The 21,963-nt window shown below is 26.5% G+C and overlaps 1 protein-coding gene across 1 annotated transcript; it reads right to left on the bottom strand.

The window, feature by feature from the left end:
- Positions 1–689: 689 nt before the first annotated feature.
- On the bottom strand, positions 690–20,472 carry LOC129606313 (protein amalgam). Its single transcript, XM_055516573.1, has 6 exons — positions 19,793–20,472; positions 6,220–6,705; positions 5,114–5,557; positions 4,749–4,823; positions 1,141–1,275; positions 690–1,075 (listed from the first exon to the last, which is right to left on the bottom strand). The coding sequence occupies exons 1-6, from the start codon at positions 19,989–19,991 to the stop codon at positions 795–797; spliced, it is 1,620 nt and encodes a 539-aa protein (XP_055372548.1). The 5' UTR covers positions 19,992–20,472; the 3' UTR covers positions 690–794.
- Between the last annotated feature and the right edge of the window lie 1,491 nt (positions 20,473–21,963).

The raw sequence follows: 21,963 nt of genomic DNA, 5'->3' as shown, positions 1-21,963 counted from the left end.
ATAGTATAATAGTAAAAAAATAAGGTAATTTGCAAGATTATCTACGCATTTGTTCGAGGTAATGCTCAGTTGTCGCTACTCATGAGTGATTTGAAGATGTAAATGAAACGTACTGTTGCTGAAGAAAAATATTGTTCACTACAATTGAAAAAGTAAATGGTGACAAACCTTGATTGAATTACATTACATTTTTAACGACCGCATTGCATACAATAAGGGAGGATGTGATGGTATCAAATTTCGGATGCTGAATTTTCAGTGGAAACGTACTTCCTCGTTTAATTTTTAGAGCCATCTTAGTATGTCCGCCTGTCGTTTAATGAGTGCACACATGTATCTCAAGTTCGGTTGAACTGATTTTGATGAAATTTTATATGTGAGTTTATTTTGGTTATAGCATGGATTGATCAGATTTACGGATATATCAAATCAGGACCTTTTTTTGCGGGCCGATTTTACATTTATGCACATAAAAAGAGAAATAATCAAACAACTTCCTTGACATTTGATATTTAAATTCGGGTTGTTAAAAAAATTAACCTTTAATTTTTTGGAAAATCAAAAACTATATTACGGCTATCCTTTGATATACAGTTATTTAAAATTTAAAAAAAAAAAAACATTGTCACAGTTATTCAAAATTGTGACAATGTTCCTTTTTTAGAAAAGTGTAGTGAAAAACAAAAATGTAAAAATAGGCACTATTCACATTAATTTTATTTCTTAAACTTACATTATTTAAAATAATTCGTTAAAATTAAAAATATCTTTTAAAATATATTTATTATTTATACTTATATTAAATAAAATATCATTAAGAGTAATAACTTTAAATATTGACTAAAGCTAAATTTAATGTAATTATTCGCTGAAACTGTGGCTCTTGCATATGTAACTTGACTACTACTTGAGGATGATGAAGATGACAGTGAAGGTGAAGATGATGGAGATTGTGGTGATGATGGCGATGCAGCTGAATATTGTTGAACACTTGATACGCTATGATCATTTAAGAAATTATCTTCGAAATCATCGTAACTTGTATAATGAGTTTCAGTGGAATAATTTAATTCAACTAAAATAAATAAATAAAAAAATTAATTAAAAATTGAAAAATTTTATTAATTTCACAAATGATACCTTCTCCACCAGTTGCAAATCTTATAATTTTACTATTATCGCTCCAACCAAAACGATTTCTAGCTGTTACTGCAACTTCATAAACACTTGCTGGCTGTAAACCACGTAGAGTATATGTTGTAACATGAATAGATCCTAAAAAACATATAAAATGAAATAAGGTTTAAAATTTACATTTAAGTTTTATATTAATTTTTAATAACTATTTTAATCTTGTAGCAGAATAAGCAAAATAATTGAGAAACTAATAAAACATTTATGTGGTTGAAATTAATTTATTAATGTGAAAAGGATCAATTTTTGTAATGCATCATTTAGATGGGTCAATTTGAAAAGTAAGTAATGGAAAGAGTCATACTTTATTTTCTGGTCTCTTATAGAATAAAATTTAAGAAATTGCATTTTGAAAATAAAATATAGTTAACTAAACAACTAAAAGTTTCAAGGGTTTTTAGGATGATAAACGGAAACCAAAAGCTGTGGCATTTAAATTGTCTGTAAATACATAAAATTTTACGCCAAATTACTTCAAATACTGTTCACTTGTACTTATATTTTAATATTATTTTGGTAACTTTAATAAATTTCTGTTCTAAGATGGAAAATAGAGTCAATTTTCTTTACATAATATGTAAATAACCTTACCATCTTTAAAAAAAAAAAAAACCATAATTTTGTTCACACAATTAAAAGCAAATGTTTAGTTTTTTCATTTATTATACTGGGTGATTTAGCAAACAGGTTAAAAGCTGTATATATCATTGGGTAGAAGGCCTAAAAAGTAAAATTTCTTAAAAATATGAACTGCTCTTGGAATCACCATTTTAATAGTAATTAAAATTAATAAATATTAAAAATAATGATAATTTTTTGATTTTATACAATTTTCATCAAGAACTTTAAAATCTTGAAATTCAAATAATTTTTTTTGCTATATCTCCAAAACCATAATTAAGTTTTGATGACTTATATTAAAGCTTAACATGCGGAGAACATTTCGTAAAAAACATTTTTGGAAGTTTCAAAAAATTTCATGAGAAATTGTCTGAGTATAAAAAGTAAAACAAAAAAATAAAAAATGATTAAAATTTCGCCAAATTTTCTCTGTAGGTTAGAAACGATTCAGAGATTTGACATTATGTGCCGAACAAAATTTCACTCATTTTTGACTGTCTGTCAACCTGATGGTATATGTTGAATACACCCTGTATAAGATAGGAAGAAATTGATTTAGTTTTTAAATTCATATTTAATAAATTTCTTTTGAATGATTTTATATAGAATTTATTACAATTCTTAAGTCAAAAAATTAAATTTTTAATTCTTTCAATTATTATCATTTTTGCCTTCTTATTTATTTTAAATGAAATACTGAAAAGCGCACGTCTATCTTACAATTATGTAAATTTATAATCTAATAAAAATTTCTAATATAATATATGCCTGAATATAATTTATTGTTCACTAAATCCCCTTCATTATTACATACATATTTATTATTTGTATGTAAGTATATTTATGAAATTCCATTTAATCTAACATAATCACTATCAATTTACAAAATTTATCAATCAACCGTATCAATAAAGTATAACCTTTATAGAATATACAAAATCCAATACAATTCATTGTACAATAACAATATAACAGATTGGACATAATGTACATTATATCCATTTGCTTATATAAACTACTCATCTTCTCTTATCTATCTAATTTCAATCAGATATTACATTGTAAATAACTATAAAAGAAAAACAGAAAAAAAAATTCACAAATTTTTTATAATCACCTAGACTCATAATTTCTTGTATATATAAAAAAAAAATACTAATATTCAAAAAGAACAGATCAACGATCATTTATTTAATAATTTGGACATCAACTAAAAATGATAGTTTATTTCATTGTGTGGGAAGATGTCATAATTTCTATTCAGAGAGTTTCTCACAATACAACCAACCAACAATAGCTGCTACAATCAATAATAGCTGCTCTTCGCATATCACACAAGAATCATTTCTATTTTATATTGGAAACTGCAGGAAATTAAATTTATTTCCTGGTGTTTTTACCAATAAAATATTTGAAAATTTTTTTATATAAATGTATTATGATTTTTATACAGAGTGTTTAAAAAATGTAATCCCATATTCAATGTATCAATAACCAACTAATGCCAATTCAGTTGTTTTTTCAATTAAAGTGTAATACGATTAAAAATTATTATACAAAAATATATAAACATAATTCATAATAATTTTATGAATTTAATAATTTCTGGAAAATTTTGTCAATTTATTTATTTATTCATTATTTTACATATAAAATATTTTAAAGAAATTTTTCAACTGCCCTTATATAAACCAATTGTTACGAATCTTAGATTCTAATTAATATTTCCTTCACTGTCAAATACATATTACATACATATATTTTGAAGCTTATTAAAGCTAGATTAAATTACATTAATTAACATAGATTTATTTATAAATAATAAATTAAATAAAAGAAATTAAAACAAAAATTCTGAATGTTAATGACCTCTTTCAATAAAAATTTAATTTTCAATCAATATTTCGCTATCAATGCTTTAGATTTCAATAATTAATCAATATTTGAAATTTTAAATTTTATTGTAGTTAAACATGCAAATTTACACACTTAAATCGGAATACACAGCTATATATATCAGCACATATAAAAAATTATCAATAATTTATTTCTTAGATTTTTTCTTTGTTATTACGAGTACAAGCATCAACAATTACTCGTAATTTATCAATCATAATAGAGCCATGAATGAACTGATAAAAATAATATTTTAAGAGCTTTTGAGTTTTGGAAATTAAACACAAAATTTTCCTTTTTTTTTTTTAATAATTCATGAATATTTTTAAAATATACTAAAGGTTAGAACCGAAAAAAATGAGATCTAATTAAATTATGGTAAGGACCAATATGCATTTGTATTGTCTTTAAAGTAAATTAGGCAACGATTTTCTGTACTTCATTTAAATATGATTATATTCTTGTTATTCTTCTAAAACTTGCCTCTCTTCTTTAATTTTAATTTGACCTTATAAAGTTTTGGATGAATTTGAAATTGATTTTTAAAAAAGTTAAAAATTGAAGTTTCTATAATAAGAGAAATTTTATCTTCATCTCTAAAATAAAATTTAAGTCATCATACCATAATATTATGACGACGATCTACAAATAGGTATTATAGCAAAAAAGAAAAATATTTTTCATTCGAGTAATTTCTCAACACGCTTCTTAATTTTATATTTTCATTTTTGATGTCATCTTCTGGTGTTTAATTACAAATAATAAATTTTCATTTCCTTCAGTATAAACTTTTACATTTTCTTATTTTTTTACATTCTTTATAATTTTTAGTTCACCTATAGAAAGCATATATACTTATTAATCTTGGCTGTAAACCTACTGTATGACCCTTTACACTTTACCCTCAATTTATGTCATTATTTTTTTCTATATACATTGGATCGGATGCATTATTTTCTTTTACTTTGTTCTACTACTCTATATTAATATTTTATTAGTATGTAATACGCTCCATGGACAAGTGTAACACAACTTACCCTCTGAAAACTCAGCTGGTATTGTAAGTTCATTCCAATTCATAACAGGCGGTCTATTTTGTGGTGTTACATTACCTAAAAAAGAAAATAATTTAAAAAAAAAAATAAAAAAATGAAAAATAGAATTATTATTAATTGCATCAAATTACAAAAAAAAAAAAACAATTTACATGTTGAACCAACATTTATAGAAACTTTAGAGATACTTGAGTAAAATACAATGTATTCATAATATTTTCGATGCATTAATCAATTTAAAATTAATAATTTTTAGAAATTTCTAGAAAACAAGAATAAAAATCAATTTTATTTTTATAATTAATTGAAATCTCTTTAACATATTTATAAATAAAATAATGACCTACCTGAGGGTACCTGCCTAAATTTCAATTTATATTCAGATATTGGTGATAAACTCTCAGTTTGCCAAATTAATGTATGTGCTGTTCCTGGTTGTTGTACTGGTGATGTTTTAAATAAACATGGCATTGGTCTACCAGTTAATTCAATTGTTGATGATTTAAAACCGACTTTATTTTCAGCACGACATTCATACATTCCTAAATCAGAATCACGTACTTTTTTAACAACTAATTGATGTTTTGTTTCTGTATAATAATGACTTTGTGATCTATTCCTATGAATTTCAACATCATTCCGTGCAATACGCATATCAGTGGTTACTGGTACCCCATGATGATACCATTGTACTTTAGCTGGTGGTGCTGATATTACAATACATTCTAAATGGGCACGCATATTGATTTTCGTGTGAACAATACTTTGAAGTACTTTAATTTCTGGAGGAACTACAATAAAAAAAAAAAATTAGAAAAATATATAAGATCAAATGTTAAAAGGAAAAACAAGAAGAAATGTGATTTTATATTATTATGTAATATGATATTAAGGAAAATAAAATTGACATAGAAAAAATATTGGAATTTATCAATAGATTTAATATTTGCATAAGATTTGTGTATCGATATCTTTACGGTCACTTTATTTGTATAAAGAATAAAATAATAAATATTGTGGAAATAACTGCAAGATTTTATTTTTGATTCTAAGTCACATTAGACAAGTTGTCCGACATAAGCTGTACCTCAAGCTGCAGTTTTTGAAAATATGAATTATTCGTGTTCATAGAAAATGTGTACTACGAGCTTGATAATTTTTAATTCTATTATAAATTTAAAATAGCCCAATTCATATACATTAAAAATTTGTTGAAGGTTCCTTTTTTAATTCTGAAATTATGAATTTGAGAATCCGAAGTTTGTCCTAAAATTTCTTTATAATAATAGGATTTGGCTATACTTAATTTTTATAAAATAGACGAGCTTAGGCAAATCTTTAGATTTTTGATTAAAGGAAACAATTAAATTACAAGTTATAAAAGATAAGAAATCCTTAATGCAGAAAAAAAATACTTAAATTAATAATAATAAAATCTAAAATAAATACTCACATAAAACATTCAAATAAATTCCATCAACAGCCGGTTCACCAACACCATTTTCAGCAACACATTCAATTGGACCAGAATCATCACGTGATTCAATTTCTACTAAATGCCTTTTACGATTCTCTAATCGATCTGATTGATTTGGTTGATCAATTCCTTTACGACGCCATGTTATAATTGGATTTGGATAACCTTTTGCCTCACATATTATTTCAAATACGGTTCCAATTTGAAATTCAACTGTGCCGCTTGGTGATGTAATAACAGTTGGAGCATATTGTACTTCAATTGCATGTTCTTGTTCACCATAAATTCCAGATTGATTTATAACTTCACAACGAAAATCACCTGTATCTTCTGTTTGAACATTTGTTACTTGTAATGTTCCGTTTGGCCATAAATGATAACGTTCTGGTGGCGGTACATCTTGGTGTCTTGAATCAATAATCATATCATTTTCACGATACCATCTTGTATAAAACTGTGGAGCTTTAGAAAATTTTATATTAAAAAAATTTATCATGATGAAAAAATTGTGAAATTTAGATTTTATGAATAAAATTTCAAAATGACGAATGACGTTTTATTAATATTTTGCTTACTTAAATTGTTATTTTTGTTTTATATTTATTTGTTTAGATACAATCGAACATTACACAATGATTTATGTATGTATACTTATGGCGAAGACCCTTCTTTTATGAGGTGAAAAAAGCAATTAAAACAATTTAAAAATTTCATTTGAAAATGTTGATTGCTGATTCCAAAATAGAGATAAAGTTATACCTGTTATAAAATAAATACATATACGTGAACTATTTAAAGGAGCGTTAATAATTTATGAATTTTAACAAAAGAAACAATAAAATGGGGAACCCTCTTAAAAATTGAGATGACAACACATTGTAGGAACTTAAGAACACAAATTGAATGACAGGAAACATATTGCTAACAAGATTTCCTTTTGATTTAAATTTACTCCTTTAAAACGTTTCCAAGCGTTCATAATTCAATATTTTACATACATATATAAAAATAGTAACCCCTTACACAAACCCTAATTTAGAATACAACTACAATTACTTACAATTATAATTTTGTTTAGTACTAGAATGCAAAGCATGCAAATTTTACCGAACCGTTACTAAAGCTTCTTATATAATTGGAATCAAAGATGTAGTCGGAGGTATAGTGGGTATGATGTGGTTTTCCGATAAAAATTAAATAACCGCAAATTACTTTCTGGCTGACACATACACTTATATTAATGTTTGTATTCATATTGTGTATAAAATAGAAGAAAGAGAAAAGAAAACTATCAACTAAATAAAAAATGTACTTTGGTTACAGTCAATTTATAACAAAAATTTTTATTTCATATTTGTATACGTTATTTCCACCTGTATAAAAATTTTACTCGCATATGCTAAAATACGGATATTATATTCTGACACACTTGTTTTAATAAGACACACATACGGATACTACATATTGGCTTCTAATAATTATCAACTGTCTTTAAATGTTCATCATAGTGTGACTGACAATACGTTACGGTTTTGTGATTTTTAAAGTTTATTTTCATTCTTGTACAGTTGAACTGTGATAAGAGGGATATTTTACGTTCTATAAGTATTGAGCACTTTTTGTAAGAGCAACTAATTTTGTGAATCTTATCCTTAAATTCAGTTCGTCTTCACACAATTTCTTTTATTAAGATTGCCGTTGCCTTTTAATTGAAATATTTTCTTTATCAATATTTTTTCTTGACCTTTTCGTTTGTACAATTTACTTCTTTGGTTGAATATTTGACTTTATACTTGTAAAAATTTTATATTTGTAAAAATTTTGTTCCGTACTTATGGCTACTCACACTCCTAACAATTTGACATAGTCAAATCAATTTTGAATGTACATATATTTTTCATTTACATCGACACTTAAGTTAGAGAGTCAATTATTAAGAAAACTCTGTAATTGGAACGAAAACCTTTAACTCTTTGAAAATTAGGATTTCTTTATATCTAGCTTTGACTGTATTATTATATTCCTAGCACTTATGAGAAATAAATTTATTTGGAATCAAAGAAAAATTTTTGAAGTGTACGGCAATGTCGTTCGCCTAAAATCATTTTTTTTTCCTTTATACAATTTTCAAAACTTTTTAACTCACAAATTTGTTGAACATCATTTTAATTAGTTTGCGTTATTATATTTTTTATGTGACTTTAATTGTTTTAAAAAAAAAAACAAACAATTCAATGAGAACTAAGAATATATGAAAAGAAGGAATTTTATTTTTGGAAGAATTTAAGTAATTTTAGTAGCAATTTAATTTAAATGTGGGAGTATAACAATTTGGTACAATAATAACAAACTAATTTTTTCATTTTAGTATGCAGGCTAAATAAAGATCATGATAGCAATTAAGATGAGAATTACAGTTTTGTCACAAAAATAAACAGTTAAAATTTTTCATTTATAACAAAAATTTAAGAATCATAAGAAAAATTATTTATTTGTTAGCTGAGAAACTTTTTACTAAAACATTAAAGGGGCGCTTTTTAAAAATTATTATAATAATTTTTAACCTTTAATTTTCAAATAAAAAAAATTTTATGTTTAATGACTCAAAAAAATTTTAATTTTGTGAAAATTTACACTAGAATTTTATATTGATTCCCATTAGTGGGTTACATACACACATAAAATAATCAAATTTTATTAATTAAGCCAATAACAATATGAAACCTCATTAATTTAATGTAATTAATACTATGTATGTATACTTATTTAGAATTAATTTAAAATTAGTTTCGATTTTTAAAATTAGACAGAATAAGTGAATTTATCATATTTTTTATAAGGACAATAAGGTGTCCGCCTTATTTTATTCATAATGAGAAGAAAAGTGTGCCTATCATATTAATTAATCTAGTAGTTATTCAGTTCATTAACATACTGGAGCTACGTATCTACGTAGGTTATTAAGAATCGGTAGTATATTTGTGTTTTCACTTGTTATTTACAGACCACAAAAATTTTACACAAAATTGCAATTCAATTCAGTCAATTAGAACGCAGCTGGTCAATAAATGTAACTCTTCAAGTATAATAAAACGTTAATTAATTAAAAAAATAAAAATGAATGCATATGAATGATTGTTTAAATCGATAAATAATATTTAAAGTATTTCAGGGTAAATCACCCTGTATAGTGGCAAAAATTCAAATTTCAAGCGATAACTTAAGAGGTGGAGGAGGTGAAGAAAAATTTTCTTCTAACGAAATGAACTATTTATTAATATCTGGTAAAATTTCAGACTCCTATAATCGTAAGTCTAAAATAAAAATGATATCAAAAATGTGAAAAAAGAAAAATTTGAATAACACTGAATTTTGAAACCATTTTGTTTTTTAAGGTCCAAATCCGCGGTAGAAGAAGCCAACCACTAACACATACTTTTCTACGTTTGCAAAATGTGGAAAATGCTTATTGTTTCGCTGCAATAAATAGTTACGAACGACCTTTTTTAATGTTTTGGAGGTTATAACTTTTAGGTGGAGGCAGATATTCAAAAATGCTTTTCTACCAAAATAAGTATAATAATACAATAATTCAATAAACCTTTATTTCAATTTGTAAAAATACAATAATATTACAAGTTAAATTTATATGAAAACGAATAAATGAATTTATAATAAGATCTATGTACACATGAAATTTCAGCTTTCTAGATTCAAGGGTTTAGAGGTTTTGTAAACATATTCACGAACGGACGGATAAATATAGTGAAACTAATAGGCACTTTTTTCAAAATTTTTTGGAAAACTGCTAAAAATAAATTGAAAAAATTTGTTCTACAAAAATTTTAATTTTTCCTCACATTTTTTAAGATTAAGTAAAAAATTTTTTTTCGGCAAAATTGTCAATAAAATTACAGACTAATGCTCGTCTCTGATTTTGCACCCCAGATTAACATTTTTAAATACTAAAGCATAATACGCTCTTATTAATTATTGCGTTAATAATTAATTTTTCCTTTTTTTATATTTTATTTTAATAAATTATTTATTCATCCTAAATCCGATTTGATTTCAATTTTACATAATATTTTTTTCCTTTCTTTTAATCCATGAATGCATTTCCTTTTTTTTTCTTTTCTTTTATGCAAACAAAATAGCGTATGTTCCATTCACACCATATACCATAGAGAAATTTGTATCAAATCAAATTCGAATCTCTTTTATCGAAATTTTGTTTTTAAATGATAATATGATAATCAGAATCGGAAGTCGTAATCAAAATTATTGCATAGCATCACCTACTCAATTTTATAAATAAAAAAGCAAGAGAACAAAAAGAAATTAATAACAAATAACATTTCTGTTAACAAAAAAACAAAAACAAAAAATTGTGTTGAATATTTTTGTTTTGTGTTACCGTTCTGCTAAAATTCAGTCATATGACAGCATCCTAAATAAAAACAAAAAAAAACTGTATGAATGGTAAAATACACAACTTTGAAAAAAATACTTTCGTCACGCTGCAACAAGGGAAATATTAAGTAAAAAAAAGAATGAATTCTAATAATTAACAAACAAATAAATCGCATTAGTGATGCCCTAAAAGTGATGCAAAGTCATGCCTGAATTATTTTTTATCTTTAGTTTTCTTTTTTAAGAATTTTAATTATAAATTTTATAAAAATGCATAAGTATGTATGTATAAAATAAGCCGGTCGAATCGGATTGATGTGTTGAATAGACAAAGAAAACACTATAAAAATTCTCTAATTTTATATGAATTTTTAATTACTTCCATTATCGTCAGCATTGCGTGGTGCAAAAGATCATAAAAAAAGAAACTCTTCGAGCCGACATTTAAAGTTCCTCTTTTTACTTTTGTATGAAAAACGTACAAAAATTTTCTATTTGAAATAAGAATCCTTCCCTAAACAATAGAGCAAACATAAAAAAAACGCTAAGGGTCCATAGGGATTTTTTTTTATACCAAAAACATGTTTGATTTTATTTCATTTTAATTTAATAAAGTTTTGTTTTTGTTATAAGCTACTTAATTAAGGATACACGGAACATTTTAAATTAATTTTATTTTTAGAAATTTTCTTAGATCTTTTAATTTAATTTTTGCTTTTTATTTTTAAATTTTTTAATTAAATTTATTTTATAAAAAAGATTGAAATGTTTATTTATCGTAAACATACACGAGAACAAGTTAAACCTACAATTTCCACCCACATTTTTGATAACTCTGCAATAAGTAATTTTATATATGTGTAATGAATTTTAAAATAAGAATACCGACTACTTTACTTCAATTATTATTAAATAATAAAACTCATTAAAAACAAAAATACAATACATCAAGCCCACTAGCTCTAAAATACCACACTTCTTTCTAAAAATATTTGTTGGGTAGAATATACAAATAATAAAACTGTAATATTATATAAAACTGTTTAGAAGTATGTTTGTGTATTTATAAATACTTAATCATCCATATTGTGCGAAAAATACTACTTGAGGTGATTAAAAATATTATTCAAAAGTGTTTGTGGTGAATTCTAAATTCGATTTTATTCTGAAATCTACAAAATTTTTGAATAATTGCCCATCAACTCGAGTGATACGTTTTAGAGATTATGAAAGAATGAAAAAGTTTTTTTTATTACAAAATTGACATTTTGCAAATTTAAACAGATAGTAAGTCTTTCCTGCTTTAGAGAGTGTCAAAGAAATTTTATTTTAATAAAATTAAATTTGTACGAAAGCTATTACTTACGTGTGATTTGAAACAATTCGATTAATTTGAAACTACAATCGGAATTACCATCTAGGAAAAAATTATTTCATAATTTAACGAAAAACCAGTTTGATTTGAAGGATCAATTTAACAATAATAAACTAACCTGTATTAACTGACACAATGTTGCAAATTGTTAAAAACTTGCAACATATTAAGCAATTCATACGTTAAAAGTGATAAAGCAACTGTGGAATCAAAAATATTTATTTTGACATATTCATATACAATATTCTAAGTTTTCTAGCACGGTAAACGAAAATTTTATAAGTAAAATTTGTGCGAAAATCTAAAGCTAAAAAATTAAGGCATTTTTTCTCATCCCTTTATTTATTGGGTCAGATCTAAGTGACACATACCATTTTTGTACAAAGTTTTCAATCATCCTTTAGTTGCCTTGTATGTGAAGGTGATAAATTTAAGTTGATATTTTAAAATTTTCATAATCTTATTGAAAAAATGCAACTACATAAATATAAATGTATTTAGAGATGATTGGAAAAATAATTGATCCGGAATTAGGTAATATAATGTTCTTTTTAATGAAATCTTATTAATATTTAGACACAGAAAATAAAAATAAACAGAAGATAATGATTCGGCAATAAAATATTTTATTATAAACGCAATAATTAAATTATTTTCAGAAAACATGTTAACGACCTTTAATTTTTCTCAAATTTTAATTGAGCACAAGTAAATTAAAACTATTTTTAAATACTTTAAAGTAACAACAAGTAAAAACGTTTCAGTCGGTATAAACCGATTGAATAATACCCTGCACCTTTCGTTATTGTGTAGCAATTACTCGAACCTGTTAAGTCATTCTATAGAAACTTCACGGATATGTCTGACCTATAATTGGACATCCGACTGCCAAGTTTCATGAATCTGACTTTATAATTTTTCCAAATATTTAAAATTAGCTTTTGGAGTTGTATGGCAAGTACCTGAACCTGTCAAACAATTCCATCAAAACTTCACAAATATATCTGATCTACAATCGGACACACAACTGCCAAGTATCATGAATCTGACTTTATTATTTTTCCAAATATTTAAAATATGCTATTGGAGTTGTTTGGCAAGTCCCCGAACCTGTCAAGCAATTCCACTAAAACTTCGCAAATATATATGATCTATAATCGGACATCAAACTGCCAAGTTTCATGAATCTGACTTTATTATTTTTCCAAATATTTAAAATTAGCTTCTGGAGTTGTATGGCAGGTACCCGAACCTGTAAAGCAATTCCTCTAAAACTTCACAAATATATCTGATCTATAATCGGACATCAAACTGCCAAGTTTCATGAATCTGACTTTATTATTTTTCCAAATATTTAAAATTAGCTTCTGGAGTTGTATGGCAGGTACCCGAACCTGTAAAGCAATTCCTCTAAAACTTCAGAAGTATATTTAACCTATAATTGGACACATGAGTGCCAAGTTTCATGAATCTGACTGTATTATTTTGCCGAATATAAAAAATTTGCTGTTGGAGTTGTATGGCAGCCACCCGAACCGGTGCAGCTATCCCATTATAATTTTTAGAGCATGTGTAGAATATAATTGGACACATGTATACAAAGTTTTATATTTATAGCTTTATTAGTTTTTGAAATATTTAAAATAAACTCTTTGAGTTGTATGGCAGCTACCCGAACCCGTTGTCCGAATTAGTCCAATAACAATAGGGCTCGTCCTTGGCACAAAAGAAAAAACTTGTGAAAGTTTGGTGTCGATTGCATTATTCGTTTTTGAGTTATCGTGCGAACGGACGGACGGACGGACGGACAGACGGACATGTCTAAATCGACGCAGAATTTTACGCTGAGCAAGAATATATATATATGTCCATACCGCAGATGACTCCTTCAAGTAGTTACAAACTCCATACCAAAGTTAATATACCCTTCACGAAGTGCAGGGTATAAAAAACTTTTATGACTTAATTAAGCAGTTAATGATATATGAATTTGTATATTCCCCAATAATCCTATGTATTAATTTACATTTTATATTCTAATAATTCCAATCTTCAAATAATCTTCAAACTAAGTACTATTAAATATTTACTTATAATATAAGTATTTCTATATAACTGAAAGATATTAGTATAATCTATACAACATTTCAAGTCCATATATTTATTTTTTATACCCTGCACTTCGTGAAGGGTATATTAGCTTTGGTATGGAGTTTGTAACTACTTGAAGGAGTCATCTGCGGTATGGACATATATATATATTCTTGCTCAGCGTAAAATTCTGCGTCGATTTAGACATGTGCGTCTGTCCGTCCGTCCGTCCGTCCGTTCGCACGATAACTCAAAAACGAATAATGCAATCGACACCAAACTTTCACAAGTTTTTTCTTTTGTGCCAAGGACGAACCCTATTGTTATTGGACTAAGTCGGACAACAGGTTCGGGTAGCTGCCATACAACTCCAAAAGTTTATTTTAAATATTTCAAAAACTAATAAAGCTATAAATATAAAATTTTGTATACGTGTGTCCAGTTATATTCTACACATGCTTTAAAAATTATAATGGGATAGCTGCACCGGTTCGGGTGGCTGCCATACAACTCCAACGGCAAATTTTTTATATTCGGCAAAATAATAAAGTCAGATTCATGAAACTTGGTAGTCATGTGTCCAATTATAGGTCAAATATATTTCTGAAGTTTTGGTGGAATTGCTTGACAGGTTCGAGTAGCTCCCATACAAGTCTAAAAGCTTATTTTAAATATTTGGAAAAATAATAAAGTCAAATTCATGAGACTTGGCAGTCGTTTGTCCAATTATAGGTCAAACATATTTCTAAAGTTTTGGTGGGATTGCTTGACAGGTTCGAGTAGCTCCCATACAAGTCTAGAAGCTTATTCTTAATATTTGGAAAAATAATAAAGTCAGATTCATGAAACTAGGCAGTTGTGTGTCCGATTATAGATCAGATATATTTGTGAAGTTTTGATGCAATTGCTTGACAGGTTCGAGTAGCCCCCATACAAGTCTAAAAGCTTACTTTAAATATTTGGAAAAATAATAAAGTCAGATTCATGAAACTTGGCAGTCGGATGTCCAATTATAGGTCAGACATGTCCGTGAAGTTTCTATAGAATGATTTCACAGGTTCGAGTAATTGCTATACAATAACGAAAGGTGCAGGGTATAATTCAATCGGTTTATACCGATTGGAACGTTTTTACTTGTTTTTTTTTAATTTTCTTCTACTTATGAGAATAAAAACATATTCTAACTTACAGCTAAAGAGGAAAATTGTTAAGTGACTACGTTAAGTCAAATAAAACCGCCTCTTGTTTGTACAAAAAATTAGTACAAATTTAGAATTTAATTTAATCAAAGTACGCGAATAATAATGAGATTAAAATAAGCTCATGAAAACTATAAAAATCAATTATTGGTAGAAAAAAATTTGATGTGATCAGCATATGAGCGACCGCACTTTCTATTTGCTGAATTACGTTTTTGGTTTGCTTAAAATTGTATTTCTATAAAAAAAAGTTCACGGTTCAAAAGAGAACGGTTGGCAAACGTTTTCGTAAACGTGTAATGTTGTTTTACAAAAAAATCTTAAATATGTGAATTAAATTTTCAAATCAAGCTTTAAAACTTAAACCGAAATGGCTAAAAGAATTTTAATCACATTTTTAGTTATACATTTGCCTTTTAAATCTTAAAATTATTAGTTTTTCACTCAAATCATCGAACCTGTTTATGGAGCAGCTTTAACCAATTGAGTTTTTATTCAACAGTGTTAGAAGCAAAAACGAAATATATATGTATGTATAAATTGGAAGAGGTTACGTTCTCGTCCTCTGTTAAAAAACTTTTTTGAAAAGTGAAAACTTCAAATAACGTTAAGTTTCCCCTTAATTTCAACAATACGTTATAAGACTGAAGTTATATTTCATTACTGAACAAGTTTCTGACTTCAAATCAATGCTATGAAAATAACTTTATATAGATAAAACACCACAAACACATTCAAAAGGAAAAAAATCGGCACTTTCACATTTGACATCAAGATAACTTGAAAAGGTGAGATTAGATGTTATCAATTATTATAAAATTCACAAAAAAATTCAAATCAAGTCAGTCAATCACGGAATGAGAAGTACTTTGTTCATTTTTTAAGATATTCCGTTTTATATATTAATTTTAATATTAAGTTTTTTAACGATTTTTCAAAACATACTTTTCGCCATGAAACCTCTGCTGCTTATCATAGTAGTAACCACATTAACCTACATTGTCAATTCTGAAGAATGTTTGCACGGATTTACAAAACATTATAAAAATGATTGTCAAAGATATTATATTTGTGTTAATCAAAAATGGATTTTGAGAGATTGTCCTCCAAATGAATACTATAGTGTATCTGGTTTCTGTCTTCCAGATAAAAATGTTTGCAATTATCGCCCAAAACCAGATGTGAAAACAACTAAACCTGTTCCAACTCGTCCTGCTACAAAATGGACAGTTCCAGCGCTATGTACACTCGAAAATGGAGCTTGCGAACCATTGCTTACTACTCCAGAATGTGTTGAATTCGAAAAAATAGAATATCCAAACGATTGTACAAAATATTATGAATGTGTAAATCGAAGGTGGATTCTCAAAACTTGTGAAGATTTCACATATTTTTCGAAATTTCGTAAAACATGTCTCCCTGAAGATGGAACCTGCAGACCTACAACATATCGTACTACACCAGAATGTGTTGAATTCGAAAAAAGAGAATATCAAAACGATTGTACAAAATATTATGAATGTATAAATCGAAGGTGGATTCTCAAAACTTGTGAAGATTTCACATATTTTTCGAAATTTCGTAAAACATGTCTCCCTGAAGATGGAACCTGCAGACCTACAACATATCGTACTACACCAGAATGTGTTGAATTCGAAAAAAGAGAATATCAAAACGATTGTACAAAATATTATGAATGTATAAATCGAAGGTGGATTCTCAAAACTTGTGAAGATTTCACATATTTTTCGAAATTTCGTAAGACATGTCTCCCTGAAGATGGAACCTGTAGACCTACAACATATCTTACTACACCAGAATGTGTTGAATTCGAAAAAAGAGAATATCCAAACGATTGTACAAAGTATTATGAATGTGTAAATCGGAGGTGGATTCTCAAAACTTGTGAAGATTTCACATATTTTTCGAAATTTCGTAAAACATGTCTCCCTGAAGATGGAACCTGCAGACCTACAACATATCGTACTACACCAGAATGTGTTGAATTCGAAAAAAGAGAATATCAAAACGATTGTACAAAATATTATGAATGTATAAATCGAAGGTGGATTCTCAAAACTTGTGAAGATTTCACATATTTTTCGAAATTTCGTAAGACATGTCTCCCTGAAGATGGAACCTGCAGACCTACAACATATCGTACTACACCAGAATGTGTTGAATTCGAAAAAAGAGAATATCAAAACGATTGTACAAAATATTATGAATGTATAAATCGAAGGTGGATTCTCAAAACTTGTGAAGATTTCACATATTTTTCGAAATTTCGTAAAACATGTCTCCCTGAAGATGGAACCTGCAGACCTACAACATATCGTACTACACCAGAATGTGTTGAATTCGAAAAAAGAGAATATCAAAACGATTGTACAAAATATTATGAATGTATAAATCGAAGGTGGATTCTCAAAACTTGTGAAGATTTCACATATTTTTCGAAATTTCGTAAGACATGTCTCCCTGAAGATGGAACCTGCAGACCTACAACATATCGTACTACACCAGAATGTGTTGAATTCGAAAAAAGAGAATATCCAAACGATTGTACAAAGTATTATGAATGTGTAAATCGGAGGTGGATTCTCAAAACTTGTGAAGATTTCACATATTTTTCGAAATTTCGTAAAACATGTCTCCCTGAAGATGGAACCTGCAGACCTACAACATATCGTACTACACCAGAATGTGTTGAATCCGTAAAAAAGCAATACCAAAACGATTGTACAAAATATTACGAATGCGTAAATCGAAGGTGGATTCTCAAAACTTGTGACGAATACACATATTTCGATATATTTAAAACTAAAGAGTGCGTACCTGAAGACGGAAGTTGCAGACCAACCACACCATTTTCGAGGTGTAAACTGGGTTCTTTTAAAGTTGATGAAACTGTGCCTATGAGGTATTTCTCATGTTTACGAGGTGATTGGAAAATTTTTGCATGTCCCCGTTTTAGTTATTTCAATATGAAATATAAAATGTGTGTTCCTGATGGCTTAAAGACTAAATAAATTTCTTTATTTTAAACTGAAATAGTCCGTAATTTTTAATGTATATAAAATAGTTTTTGTAACTGCGTAATTGCGATATGTGAGGTTAACATTTCCTATATTTAATAAATTTAGTGTACCCCAACGCAACTTGAATTTAAGTTGCATTGGAAAATAAATCGCTTTCGGTTATTAAAACATAATGATTTAAATATTTATATAAGAAGATTATAGTCTTGAACTTTAACAAAAATTAAATCAAGTACAAACATGTTGAAGATGTGTAATTGTCTAGTCTATAATTTTATGAGCTTGTTGATGACTTATCCCTATTTTATGGTATATGATTTTCAAAGATTCTTATGATACCAAAACTCAAAATAATATAATGGCTTCACGGTATTTGATATTTAAATTAAAAATTATAAAACAAAATTTAAAACAAAAATAATTTAAATGCACATAAACTTTTCGCCGAATTTACTCCCCACAGTGTAGTAATTTTGCACTTAAAGTTAAATGTATAAATTTTGTATGGATTTACATGTGCTCAAACACCATAATAATATGATTTGTTGAGCACCTATTGTTCAAATATAAAATTATGTATTCTATGGTGGATATGTTAGTAAAAACAAAGTTAAATTCGTCGACTTTTTTTAAAAAGTTAAATTTTTATCGTATAGTTTAAAGAATCTCTTTAAATGAATTTGAAGTTTTAATTAAATATTTTAAAATATGTACATACATATATATTTAATCTTAACAGTTTCGAGACATGAGCATAGTGTACGATAGATGTTATATGAATCTGTTATCTTACGGTACATTTACATAAATATTCTTTTTATTGAAACAATAAGTAACTCAATTCGGTTAGAAACCCAAATTTTGTTTTTCAATATTACGTCAGAATTAAATTAAATTGGTAATTTAAAAATTTATCAAAAACGTAAAGTTGTTTTATGGTTTTAGGTTATTAACCAACTAGGCTGATAGGGTATAAAAATTTACTAATCCCAAAAATTTATGGAAAAATTTAAATGATAAAGAAATTGAAATAATTTTAAATACTTATTTATACTTATTGCAGACAATTAATTATTAAAATTTGTCTAACCAATTTTTATAAACAGAAATAGATTTTTAAATCGGATAATCTATAGGTTATGTTTAATTTTTAATAGACGCAAATGCCTCAGAATTGATTTCAAAAGACTGTAAAAAAGATTTTCACAAAAAAATTATTCTTAGACTCTTGTTCTTGAGAGATGCTAAGCTTTCCAATACATATAATTAAAATCAATCACTATACATACATATACTATAATATTCTGCTTGCAGTTTGAATGTTACGGACATATAAGTATACGTACATATAGTATCAATACTAAATATTAAATATACAGTTTAATTTATAAGTTGTAATGAGTAAACTGTTATTAAAAAATTTAACTTACAATTAACAGTACATGGTAGCATAACTGTATCATTCTCGTACGTCTTGACTGTAGTTGGTACACTCTCAAAAATTGTATTGTTATTCTCATTGTGATTATAATTCAAATCTGCTCTAATTGAATCCATTTGCATAAGAAATATTTGTAAAAATCCAATTGGAATAATCGATAATTTTAAAATTCTCTTTAATTTATCCATTTTTAATAATTATTAATTTTCTTTATAATTTTTATTGACAATAATATTTAATAATTAAATAATTTTACTTCTTATTTTGAATTATAAGCGCCAGTATACTTGAAACACAAATTAAAAATATATAAAAATTCAAATTTTGCACTACATTGAATTTTTTTTTTGTTTCTTAATCTTCTTTTTAAAATTTAAATTAATTAATTAAACAAAATTTCATAGGTCAAGAATATTCATACATACATAAGTATGCACATATAATTTCACTTTAAGAATGATTTTTTTTTTTTTTTTTTTTGTTTCTTATCTAATTTTTCATTCATAATAATTGTGTACGATGTCATAAAATTTTTATAATTATTCCATTTTTTTTTAATTTAATTGAAAAAAAAAAACGAATCTCGAATACACAATGCTACACGATCAGTCACGTTATAAATAAAACCGTTATAATTATTTTTATCCGTTAAAACGTCTACATCATTCAATTGCTTAAACTAAACTGAATGAATATTTAGGAAACGTTATTAATTAAATTTTCTTCAACTCACTCAACTCACGCAAAACTAAACTACTACACTAATCTACTTAAGCCGGTGCAGCCGCCATATAAAATTATTTATCATCAGTCGACTGCTTCAGCTTATACGTGAAAATTTGTAAATTTCTAAAGGATGTTTTTTATTAGCTGCAACAACGTTGACGTTAAAAAATTTTTTAATTTGTTTTTTGTATATTCAATAATACAACACATAAAGAATGCATTGATTAATATTATTAAACACTTCTATTGATAAACTGATATTATAAGAAAATAATCTTGGTACGTCTACTTTAATTTTAAGAAATTTGTTGAGAAATTTTATAATTGTAATTAAACGAAATTATTGTTAATTTTGTTATTAATATTAAGTTATTCATAAGTGGGAGGATCATATTATTACATACATATTTTGTTTTGCATACACATTACACATTTAAATGATGTTCCTTATGTTTTAAAATTAATACTAAACTAACAAGCACCTTAACAAAGTTTCGATAAGATCTGTAATTGCCTTACGATAACGATGCCATTTTTAATAAACAAGTATTTTAAAAGATATAAGTTTATACAGGGTTATTCTGAAAGGTATGCAACAACATATATCTTTGGTTAGAGGATCGAAAATGGCTAAAACTTTTGTTTCAGACTGGGTGTCAAATCTCAAGGGTTTCCTAGTTCCAGGCATTTTAACGAATTTTCACGAAATTTTTACTTATCCAAGTTTTTTTCATTATAACTTCCGTTCCGAAAAAGATATAGGAACTTTAAGCAAACAGTTTTTAAAAGGTCTAGTAAAGAGCTTAAAATAATTGTGCTATTTAATTTTGTATTTTATGTACTTTCGGAATACAAAGCATTCGAACTTTCATGTGGAAAAATAAAATTAATTTTATTTTTCGGTTTTTTTTTAACCAGATAATTTCGTAAGAAATTTTTAGAAACATTGAATTTTTTTTATGCAATTGTAGGGATTAGTACAGTAGGTATCAGCAACAAGTAAAGAATGAAGTCCGGGTCCATGGGAAAACTTAACAATTATATACTCTAGTTATTTTAAAAGTTTAAGGTGCTTTACTAAAGCTGTATACAAAATAAGAATACGACTATATTTAAACTATCAGAATATGTTTTCAATTGAAATAAGGTACTATGAGAACAAGCTAATGAAATAAATTCAAATTCCATAATTTAAAAACTCTCTCGCAAAAAAAAATTAGCATAAAGAATGTACTATAAAAAAAAAGTAAGAAATTCTTGAAAATTCTTATTTGTTACCAATAAAAAATTACAAGTTGATTAGCAGTGTGTAATTAAGACTGAAGTACAAATCTCCTAATTATTTTTTGAATACACTCAATTAAAAATTATATATAACATTTTAATGTGAGAGTACTCGTATGTGATTGTTTTCTGCACATTTCTTTTTTGCAT

This window comes from Condylostylus longicornis, unplaced genomic scaffold (assembly GCF_029603195.1).
Source record: "Condylostylus longicornis isolate FDR11 unplaced genomic scaffold, ASM2960319v2 ptg000018l, whole genome shotgun sequence".
NCBI lineage: Eukaryota > Metazoa > Arthropoda > Insecta > Diptera > Dolichopodidae > Condylostylus > Condylostylus longicornis.
Note: the sequence above shows the minus strand (reverse complement) of the source record. Positions and strands in the feature narration are given on the sequence as shown.

Bases quoted from the DNA above. Each gene is read 5' to 3' on its own strand.
- LOC129606313 (XM_055516573.1), bottom strand. From the start codon at position 19,991: ATGGATAAATTAAAGAGAATTTTAAAATTATCGATTATTCCAATTGGA. The intron at 6,706-19,792 runs GTAAGTTAAATT...AATTTTCTAAAG, and splicing joins GCTACCATGTACTGTTAATT to CTCCACAGTTTTATACAAGA. The intron at 4,824-5,113 runs GTAGGTCATTAT...TTTCTTTTTTAG, and splicing joins ATTTAGGCAGGTACCCTCAG to GTAATGTAACACCACAAAAT.